This window comes from Zophobas morio, unplaced genomic scaffold, assembly GCF_036711695.1.
Source record: "Zophobas morio isolate AGI-343-1 ecotype UQ-CSIRO unplaced genomic scaffold, CSIRO_AGI_Zmor_V1 ptg000002l, whole genome shotgun sequence".
NCBI classification, from domain to species: domain Eukaryota; kingdom Metazoa; phylum Arthropoda; class Insecta; order Coleoptera; family Tenebrionidae; genus Zophobas; species Zophobas morio.
The window spans coordinates 23624973-23637031 of record NW_026972107.1 but is presented as its reverse complement, the minus strand read 5'-3'; the positions used below and the strand labels follow the sequence as shown (position 1 = coordinate 23637031).

General features: G+C 33.0%; 1 protein-coding gene across 1 annotated transcript in view; it reads left to right on the top strand.

The window, feature by feature from the left end:
* LOC135131014 (soluble guanylate cyclase 88E) overlaps positions 1-11425 on the top strand; it is a 46075-nt gene extending 34650 nt beyond the window's left edge. Inside the window, exons 8-13 of the mRNA XM_064058526.1 lie at positions 1634-1838; positions 1894-2040; positions 2465-2597; positions 2650-2877; positions 2928-3158; positions 9712-11425. Of these exons, the coding sequence (XP_063914596.1) occupies positions 1634-1838; positions 1894-2040; positions 2465-2597; positions 2650-2877; positions 2928-3158; positions 9712-10292 (1525 nt within the window). The 3' untranslated portion in view covers positions 10293-11425. The remainder of the gene's footprint in view (positions 1-1633; positions 1839-1893; positions 2041-2464; positions 2598-2649; positions 2878-2927; positions 3159-9711) is intronic.
* Positions 11426-12059: the final 634 nt, after the last annotated feature.

The window sequence follows — 12059 nt, the reverse complement described above, 5'->3', positions numbered from 1 at the left end:
GTTGTATTTTTTTTAAATGACATCTGAAAATCCACTTTCATACTTAACGAACTCAATGAGAAGCTTGATTTTTCCTAACAGTAAACTGGATATTATATTTTATAAATTGCTTATCCGAAACCCTAGTTGCTTCCGCCTGAAAAGAGTTGATCAAGTCAGTCAAGACGTTTACAGTTGAATGGTTGGGGAAAAATCGTATTTTCGAACAATAAAAGTATAGAACACTTTATCTTAGCGGAAATGACTACCATAACAGATACCCAGGATACTTAATCTTCGCGCTTAATTAATTTTTCCAGCGCTTTATTTTCTTTTGTGGTCTAAAATTACAAAATCGATCTTATTGATACTCATGTAACAAATTATAGCTATATTTTCCTAGTTTGCTAGATTTACATCACGTCTACTTTTAGTATACAGGTCTACAGGCAATATGTCTCATTTATTACTGAAGATATCAACTTACAGTGAAACCAGTTTCAGTAACAATTTGAATTATTGTAAGAATGACAACAAAATTATGTCTGTCATTTTTCTAACGTAGCGTTAGTTAACGTTCTAAAAGAAACAAATTAATTGCACATTTAAATAGTTCAGTAAGAAGAAGATACAATCTTGTACAAAGTGAAATTTTTTTAAATAATAATTTTATTGATTTATTTATTTGTTTTTTTAAATTTTCATGCTTCGGAGTTAGCTGTTGTAACATTTTTAAGATAAAAACTGCATGCTTCTGTAAAAAAATATAATTTTTTAAAAACAATAATTTTATGAAGGTAAAAATAAGCAGAAACTTTTGTAACAAATTTCAAACCAAAATTCTCATAAATCGAGAAAACAGTTTAATTTTGTCATATCATTGATATTGCAATTTTATTTTAAAATATGAATAGCTTTCCAGCTAAAATTCCGCTAGCTAATATCTTGAAAAAGGACAGAGATAATGAAATTCTGTAAACGCCATCGTTTTTACGTTGAAGGGGAGATTAGTACATTGCAAATATGATGCATATATAGCGTCGCGATGGTAACCATTGTTTTAGATTTCTGTCTTAAAAAAAAATGTAATGTGTAACATATGACAATTCGATATATCTTTTCATTTAGGTAATTTACTTGTAATCGTAATTCAATAATCTGTCATAAAACCATGCAAAATTTTACAGCTTCCTTTTAACGGTTCCACCTGAACGCTCATTTTTAGTCGACGAATTATTCGTCCCCTTAAGATTTCCCATTAGTATTACCCCTATTTTAGCAACAAACTTTATCATAACACGATATGCAGTTTCATACGCTTCGAAAATTACAATAAAATGCGGTTGTTAGAGAAAAGTCTCAATAATAAACTACTTCGTATCCCTACTTGTTGATATCATACAACATTTTCTGGAAAAGTTAAGGCATTACAGTGTTTTAGAGATGTCAGACCTCTCACATCGTTTTTTTGCTAAGCCGTCGTCTTTATCCAGCCAACTGAACTCGAATTAAGTTTCGTCTGTATTTCAATATTTCATAAAATTAGTTCCGTCAGTCCCAGTATTAAATTCCTTCTACGCTCTATCAAATACAAAAAGGTGTCAATTAATTATTTCTCTTTGCTCCATCCTTCTAAATATAACTTTTTCGTTAGAGACCTGATGTTGGCTGGAACCCAACAGTCAGTCGAACTGAAATTAGCTTTAGATCAAGAACAACAGAAAAGTAAAAAATTGGAGGAATCTATGCGAAAATTGGATGAAGAAATGAGGAGGACAGACGAATTATTGTATCAAATGATACCAAAGCAAGTAGCGGATAGATTAAGGAAAGGGGAAAACCCGATCGATACTTGCGAGGTATTTTAAAAGGCATTTCTTTTTTTAACGTTTGACGAATTCCTATTTATTGCAGATGTTCGACAGCGTTTCAATATTATTCTCTGATGTCGTTACATTCACTGAAATTTGTAGCAGAATTTCACCGATGGAAGTTGTGTCCATGCTAAACGGAATGTATTCGATCTTTGATAGATTAACGGAACGAAACAGAGTGTACAAAGTAAGATGATTAGTAAACTAATTCGCATGTCCTGCTTTTTCAATTAATTTGTTAAATAAAATTTACTAGTCTAGAGAAAATTTTATAAATATTAAATAACTAAACAGTTAATACAACTGTAATTATTAATTCTAGCAGAATCATTTATAAAATATATCTCCGTCTAGAACGAAATATACCACTTTCACCAAAAATAGCATTTTTGTTTTCATCTAAAATCCTCTAAGGACATTCTAAGCAAACCTTACTCTTTGATTTGACCTATAAATTCTGTCCACGTATTCACCGTCTTAACAGAAAATATATCTTCCTTTGTACATTTCTACCGTAATTAACTTACCATCCTGTGTTGTATTGTGTTCTATATGCTTTGATCTTTCTATATTTTGTTCTCAATAAAAAAAAATTTAAATATGCGTATTAGGTGGAAACTATCGGAGACGCCTATATGGTAGTGTCTGGAGCTCCTGAAAAAGAAGGCAATCATGCCGAGAGAGTATGTGATATGGCTTTAGATATGGTAGATGCCATACAGGACCTCAAAGATCCCTCTACAGGTTAAACATTCATGTAACTATTTTCTCAATAACATTTTCTTTTATTTGTTAGGACAACATTTGCGGATACGCGTTGGCGTTCACTCTGGGGCTGTGGTGGCAGGAATTGTAGGTCTAAAAATGCCTAGATATTGTTTATTCGGTGATAGCGTGAATACAGCATCTCGAATGGAGTCTACAAGTGAAGCTATGATGATCCACATTTCGGAATACACGAGAAAGCTCCTTCCCGATACGTATAAAGTGTTAGAAAGGGGAGAAATTCAAGTTAAAGGAAAAGGTTGGAGGTTTTTAATTTTGTTTTGCTTGTATTTATGCAGACATATACAGGTCACATGAAGACGTATTGGTTGCAAGGAAAAGAATCGAGAACCCCAATAGATCGTCGAGAAACAGCACCATTAGTACAACAGGAGATCGATCCTTTAGATAATAGGGAATTTAAGTCGAACATTCATGCGGAGGACCGAAGAAGTGTCGTTTACTCTCCCATCACATTTCAAGATGTGGCTCGGAGGAGTATAGCAAGTTCTCCGGTTAAACATTCGCAGAGTACAAGAGGTGAGTAAAAAAGTGTCAGTTAGATGTAGATTCTGTGGCTCTTTTCTTTCGATTATTTTTTTTTATGGTGCAGAGAACGTGTTATCTAAAAATCCAATTACTTTTCTAAAATAAAGAGGCTCATGAATTTTCGGAATGTTCAATAGTTGGTACATTAAATGCTTGCTGAATTTGGAATGCGATCGGAATTTTCAGTTTATTAAAAATTCAAATTTAAATTGTGTTAGAAAGGGAGAAACTTTATTGATTTTCCATAGCGCTAATCTGGCGAAGTAATATTGGTACAGACAGAGATATAAATAATTACTTCTTAACAGCAACTTATCTGATGTAATTTATTTCAGTGCAGCGATTGTTACCAGAAAGAACCTGTCGATGACATGTAGCTTTGAATATTTAAATTATTAAAAATAAAAATAAAAAATATTCAGGCTTAAAAAATTTTTGCTAATTTCAAGTGATTAACTGTCTGATTAAATAACTAATTAAACATTTATAAGCAGACAAAGTTTAAAGGGATGAATTATGACTTTATAAACAATTCTTTTAAAAATATCGAACAAAGAAGCATGTATAGCTTATGTGTCTTTGTACGTATATATATAACGAGCGATAAAAAAACTTTCGAGTTACTTACCTGTTGATTGTCTTTTGTCACTGAAACGTATGTCAGCATTTATATCGACACGATATGTCAAAAGCTGGTCTCAAGTTACGTAGACATAACGTCATTCGTTCGTGAAATGCAGACGCACAAAATACAGAATTTTCGAAAAATTAAAAAATTTAATTTTGGAAATATAGATATGTACGTACTGTTAAAGTATAGGTAAAGGAGCGTGCTATGTGTATGTTTCAAGTGAGTTTTTCTACAATGTTGTAATGACGCCATCAATATGTTATCAAGGACACATATTTCAATTGGAATAGGTGCAGTGAACTCATAAGACCAGTACGCAACAGTATTGTTTATTCAAATTTTCTAGAAAACGGGTTGAACCGTTCTTGATTTGATCAATAAAACAGATTGCCTCATTCATCAACTTTTATGGAAAAATCTAAATGTCTAAGTTAAAGACTCAACACGAATTCATATAATTCATTCAAGAGTATTTTTCTTCTAAAAAATTTAAATAACATTTACTGTTGTAAATTTTCGAGATGATTCATTTTTAATAATTAATAATAATAATAAGTTAATCATCTACATGATACTCCTATAAAATTTGATGACAATGAGTCCAGGAGATTATCTGTCTAATAAAAATTGACAGACAATAGACGGCAGACAGACTGACAGACAGACGACAGAGAGGCGGAAACGCGAGACCTACTGTTTCGTGCTCTAGGGGTCTTGAAACGTTTTACAGTAGTTTCTTAGCTTATGCCCGGGAGGTAAAACAACAAGTGACATGATGCAAACTTGCAAGCACAAACAACTGAATGAAACAGTGAAATCCAAACGACAAATGTAATAGACGATAATGAATCTGTACACATTTTGGTTGTGCTCTACTAACTACTTTCCCGAAAAAAAGACCTTTAAATACTTGGATTTAAGTATGTGAACGTATTTTGCATCTTTCATATTTTAACTTATTGATGGAATAAAAATTTTGTAACAAATTTGAGTCTGCGGTGTTAACAAGATCCTATTAGATGATTTCAGCAATTAAAAATTGTACACAATGTTTTTTTTCCGGCATTATTTTTACTTTCCAACGTAAGCTAAGGAAGTATTGCAATCGAGTCCATCGGTCGACTCTCTACACATATGTTTTCTCGACCTTTCATGACCCCTAGAGTACGAAGAAACAGGTCTTCCTTTCCGTTTGTCTGTCTGTCAGCCGTCTGTCCAGATTTTTATTAGACAGATCATCTTTGAACCTGCTGTCAAATTTTGATTGTTGGAAATATCATGTAAATGATAAAACGCTATCCAAAATTTGGCTAATCACCTCCACCAACAATTTGATGACGTCGATTCATTATATAGCATAATTAACATAACCGGTTTTGTATGAAATAATATACTCTTGTAATACTTGTGGTTTACGAATCTTATCTTGATTTTGTTTATTATTGATATATTTGTTTAATCGCATTCTGTGTTAGCAGCATAGTACGGACATCGTTACAGCCGGCGCAGCTCAGGGTTAACGGGACCTCTTTTTTTCATTAGATAAAATAAATTTAATAATCACTCACTAAAGTTAATCACTCTCCCATTTTTTATTGATCAAATTACGAACGAGTCACCCCATTTTCTCCAAAATGTGAATTGTAATAATAATATTCAGAACGTTTTGTTCGATTGAAGCTTTTGAGGCGATAAACTCATTCAAATCGAATAAATTTCTACGTGACATTCTTCCGATGTATAAACAGGAACACTTCACATTGATGTGAGGCCAATTTTCTTGTTGGTTATCTGCTGTAAATAGATTTTACATTGTCCGTATTTGTGGGGCGTCCGGACAGAAGCAGTTTTATAGGGATGCAGGAGCATCAGGCCTCCAAAGTTAAGCGGCCCCTTGTGACCTAAATGTAAAGGAAAATAAAATGTTTTTAGTTCAGATATTACAAAAATATAATTTCATCTTCGACTGGGCGTTGTTGACACATATAATCTCGAGATGGTGCAAAATGCAAAATTGGGCAGTTCCATCCGATACAGTAATTTATAACTTGCAGCCAGTCAACTACCTGCATAAAGAGCTCCGGCAGCGGGATGGCTACGTTTTGTTTTTCCGTCATTTATCAGCGAATCTTATAGTTTGGTAAAAATAAAAAAAATGATGTGATGTAATCGAGGCTACGGAAAGATGTGAAAAGACCTATCAAGTTTTTCTGATTGGTGCTATAAGGAAAGAGTGGAGCAAAATCTTGCTGCTCGACGGTAATGCTCAACTTCAAGATTCAAAACAAGCGTGAAAATGTAAGTTTCTTGAGGATTTCAGGAAAAATAGATTACTGCTGTTCCCTTAATTTTTAATAATAACAATTTTATTTTCATTTACAGAAAACGAAAGAATAAAAAAATAATTGCATATTTCATTTTTCAATTTAGAAAAAAATCGTAGTTAATTGGAACGAGCAATGTAATTTCTGTTTTTAATACCGCATAATCCAAAAGTTTAAGGAAACACGTCACCTCAAACCAAAACCAACAACTGAGATAAAAACAATTTGTAACTACACATGTGTTAAAACTAGATACTCTGAACACATTATTTAGGTATATATTTTTTGCACTATGCAATAAATAAGATTATTGTTAACGACGAATACAACGATTGACACCAGTTGGCGTCTAATTTTTAAAATTATTTATCAAATTTTATTTTGTTGATATGGTATAATGGGTTGTTGAAGTCTAGCACTGTGTCAATTTTGCCAAATAATAATACTCGCTTTCTCCCACAATATTTAAATGTTTCGTTTATTTTGAATGGGTATCTTGAATTTAATGTTATTGTTAAATCTTCATATGCAATTATTATACATATTTTATTCCCATAAGAAAAGACAATATGTAATACATAATAAGTTGTCTTTCCTGCTATGTATCATCAAATAAAGTTGTTTATCTAATTTCGACAAAAATGAAGGTATAATATTCTCAAAAAAATGAGTTATCTAAAACGATCGTAGAAACAGTGTTGTGTGCAACACGTGCAAAAAGTGATATTGCACTTACTAATATATGGCCTACGGCCTCGCAGGACCATTTGCACGTTGCGTGCAATAAACGATCACTTTTTACACTTGTTGCATAAATTATTCTCGTATAAGCATAAGCTAGGGTTTCATATTAATGGTACATACATATCGTATAGGTCCATTTGATGCATGGTTAGTATGATGTCTCGCCGTACAGTGTAAATAATTTACATATTTTTTTATTTAATGAATATTATTTGCGTGTATGTATTTTAACAAGGAAATACTTAACAACAATATATGAGAACAAACAAAAAACAAATTAAAGCCGCAGACAAAACTTACTAATGAAAAAAGTCATTCATGTCAAGAGTATCAAGGGATTTGCGTAATATGGGCCACACTTAGGGGCGTGGATTTCGCCACATTTTAATTTAGCGTAGCAATAAGGGTGTCACTTATACCTGTTATCAAGCTTGTCAAACACCAAATGATGTAATTATCAAATCTACCATACATGCAGCAATGGTTTCAATTAATATAAAATGACAACACAGTGTTGATGAGCTCATCTGGAGGAGTCTAAGAATTAAACAAAAAACCCACATCTTTACAAATTTTTTGAGTTTTAAAGTGTCATGTGAATAAATTACACTATTTACACATTTTAATACTCGGGTGTAAGCTGCGACAATATGGCAATATGACCATTTCGAGGAATGTTTAATTTCATGTTTTCTCGACGTTTCCGAGTTTATCTATAGAATACAAAAATGTGAGTTTATCATTTCCGTTTGTTTCTTATTTATCTCTATGATTTATTATCCACTATTCCATCATCGTTGCCTGTCTGTCTGTTGGCGATTTTATTAAACAGATAATCGCCGAAACTATTGGACTGATGAAATGAAATTCTACGAATACTTTATATTTATCTTGTAAATGATAAAACGTTAACCAAAAATTTTTTGTTCTTTCCTAACCTCACCAAAAATTTAATAACTGTGACTGTTCCTTTATCTATTATTAAATCCATATTTTTTTACTTGCGCGTATCCATTGCCATAAACAGGGTTTCTATAAATGATTGTAGGGTCAAAATAGGTCATGAAAACGTGCCGCCTTTCACTTTTGGACTTTACAACGCCCAAAGATTCACGACAAATACGACACGCATCTGTATAACTGGTTGCCTATATGCTTCATAAATAAAACTAATTCATTAAATAAATTTAATGCGGTTAGACATCACAGTAAATGTTAAAAACCATTTTGTTCAAGGCACATGTTCACTCTCTTTTTAATTTCATTAATGTTCTATAAGATCCTTTCGTAAATACTTTGGTCCCATTGTTCAATTTCATGTTGCAACATGAACTCCTGACTTCTGAGGAAATCTTGTCAAAGATGCAGATTCTTTCCAAGTCGTCTCAAATCATCAACAACTTGCTCAGATACTGAAGGTCTTCCAGGAGATTTCTCGTTGTCGACACTACCAGTCCGAACAAGTCTGTTGATTACATCTTTAATGTGAGCCTCTAACGATGTTTCTTGAATTATCAAATCACGGTATTTGGCCCGATATTCTTGCTTACACGCGGTTCCAGAATACACCCACTCTTCATTTTCGAATGTCCCATTGCGATTGTAAGACATAACAATGAAAGTGTCTTGTTTAACAGAATAAACCATTTTCACGGTCTTCGCTTCCTAGCACAAAAATAAATTTTTGTTTAACTTATAAGGGTTAACATACAAAATAAAATTCGTAAAATCAAATTTTACAATTTTTCGAGTATCTGGATTTGTTGTACCGAAGAGAGAAACAACTGTAATGGAGTTCCACTATTACCATACACTTTTCATTGCTGCTAAACACTTATGAAAGCATATCTCTTGTCTGCGGCTGACCTACTAACTACTGCAGCCTCAAGAACTGAAGATGTTTTAAAATTAAAAAAAAAATCGTGTCGCAAAAGACAACATTATATTAGATCAAACAACTTGTTGCTTGTCCAACAGGAGTTGTCCTTGGTCTTGTTCGCTAGCGTAAATGTCTTAAATTGGGCTGAGTTTAGTCAATTTAAGTTGACAGGTCGGATACCTATATTTTCTGCCGTTTAGATAATATTGTTATCAAAGTTTATATTCTTTTTTTTGTTGGTTTTGTTTCGTTTTTCAGGGTATATGTTAAATGGATTATGGTAAACAAACTATTATCTTCAACAATCATTATTATTATTGAACCGTATTGAAATTGAATTTAAAAAAATAATATTACGTCGAACCAAGAATTTGTTATCGGTTTTGTGTGTTCATTCAGAAATCTCCAAGGTTAAACGCAATTATATTTCTAAGTTTTTTACAGATAGCTAAACAATTACAAAAAATGCTGATAAGTTAGACAGAATCTTTAATAAACAAAGATTATATTAATTAACCGCTCCTTAAACTTTTAACTACTTAATACTCCATTCAATTCCTTGAATAGGAGTTATATAGATAACAGTCCTAACACTAAAACTGCTTTAGATAAAATATATCTGTTATATATAGATACTACAAATGAAATAATTTCTACGTTTAACAGAATATCAATTTTTGACGTGTTTACACTATTTAGATTAGCTTAAGATACTACAATGGTGTACCTAGCTTTTTTCGTAGGTCTCTCAACTTGTTTAATGGAGAAATTTACTACCACTACAAGTGAGTTTGTTGTGTGAAGAAGCTATTAAGACTATTAACAAAAACTGCAGCGTTTTAAAGAGTTTCGAGTTTAATAGTTAACTTTTCTTACAATAATATCTCTTAACATTCATCCAACATTTTCACTAATATATCATCCAGATTTTCTCAATCTATTCAAACAAACATTTTTTCTGTCTAGAGTTGCGATCCAATTCAGCGGGAGCAGTCTATGGAATGTGTGATCCTGCTGACATATTCGGTTCCATAATTCTCGACAATTCACCAATCAAAGAAGATAGCGATAAACTATCCTGTCAACTTCAGAAACGCACGAGCGTTCCGACACCACAAAGCAAAAAGACCTTTTCCCAGGAAGTCAGTCTAGTAGCGCAAGGATCACCTCTGACGTCACCACCAGCTATCCTGCTATCGAACCACCTGGATAAAGCTTTAAAACCTCAGCCAAAGGAAACCACAACCGAAAATAAAGACAAAGACAATAACCAACAGTACGAATTTGGTAAATCCATGTACGATTACGCGAAGAAATTCGATAACAACAAGAGAAACGAAAAGTGCGTGAACAACAGAGAAATTCCGGTTTCGAAAAGTGAAGGAGACTTGCAGGGGAAGAAATCTTTAGTTAATAATTTGTCGAATAGTCACAATCAGCACTTAAACAAATCTCACCATCACCACCATCATCAACATCAGTGTTGTTCAGGATTTGGAGCTGCGAACAGGCATAGGTTTCAAAGCAATGCATGTGTTATTAATTGATTTAGATTGTTAAGATTGTAATTAAAATTAAAATGCACAAATCAGTCGGTGAAAACGTGAATGACAATATTCTTATGTCAATAATGAGAAGTAAGAAATTTCAAATCTTTACACAACTGTCAGTAAATACACAGGGTGTTTCATCTCCACTGATCGATTAAATTACTTCAAGAAAACTAGCCACATAGGGAAGCGTTACACTTCCAGTTTCGCTGGAAATAAAAACAACTTTTGTGTTGAGTGCAAAAATGATAGTTCCAACTATGCAGCTGTAATTTAAAATGTTTCAGATATCGTAAAAAATTAGAGGTTTATAAATTTCATCTTGTTTAGGTACTCATAATTTAAAAAAGAATGCTCCTATTTGCAAAAAAATATTATACAAGGTGTTTTTGAAATACATATACAAAAAATTTGAGGCGTCTAGTGAGCCTTAGAGGTCTGAAAATTTTCCTGATAACACCACTGATGAATCACCAGGTACAGTTAATGTATGTACAGTCGTGGCCAAAGAAAACTGGAGCACTAGGTTTGACACATATTTCCAAATAAAAAAAAAATATAATAGGGTTTAATTGTTTTGTTTGACAAATCAAATAATTGTAACAAAGTCACTGTCCAACTAAAAGTTTGTTACGTCAAAGTGGTCCAGTTTTCTATGGTCGCGACTTACTTTTATAAATTTCGGCAACCACAAAACCACAACAATCCCAGTGACAACGATAATGACAAGTAAAATGCCAAAAAAAATTGTTATATCTAATGAATTATTGCAAAATTTACCAGAAAAATAGGTAGGTTCATCGTAATAGTCTAACAGTTATAGGTTGTGCAGTTGTTAATTTGGAAGGCTTTTCCAGATGTCTGTTTTTTTTATCTTGAGTGAACAGCAAAACCTTTTGTTATTCCAATAATACTCAAATCGGCAAACGTATTTAAAAAACTTTTCTTAAACAACGCAGATAAAAATAAAGAACTTTAAATTCGTCGGAAACCGAAAAATCAAACTCATAAAAACATAAATAAATCATATTCTAACTTCAACAAATGTCAAACAAAAATTAAATTCAATTTTCAACGTGCCGTTTGCCAGACAGGCCGCAGCTGTGTCTTGTTTATCATGTCCGGATTACCCGTATTTGTGCAAAAACCACTTCAATCCGATTTGTCAAATCTTCAAGTGTGTTGACCGGAGTTTGATATACTAACGGTTTCATGCGGTCCCTCATGAAAAAATTGCATGGGTTAAGGTCAGGGGAGCTAGGCGGCCACCGCACGGGTCCATTTCTTCCAATCCATCTCCCTGGATACTTCCACATATCTCAGCGAGTCGCTAAGGGAACATCATTCAGGAGGTCTCTTAAATTTGTGTTTCAAACTTCCAAATATGCGGCAGCTCTCAATCGAAGTGGCAAACATTTGGATCTATTAATTTGTTACCAATCAGTCCTGCCCATACATTAAAGCTTAGTTCTAAAAATGTATCCCATGAATCGCATATGGGGTTTCAGATATGACTATTATGGGCACTGAAAAAACCGTCTCGCGTAAAAATTGTTTCATCTGTAGATTTTTTCTACAAAGTGTGGTTCATCTCTATTTTTTTGAAGTAACTTCTCACAAAATCTTACTCATCGGAGTGGATCTTCTGGTTTCAAAGCCTAAACCCAGAGAACATGGTAGACGTGAAGGCCTTGTTCCATTGATGCCTGACCAAACTTTTGCTTAATTACTAAAGAACTATCATTTAACCGCCTTAACTCAGTG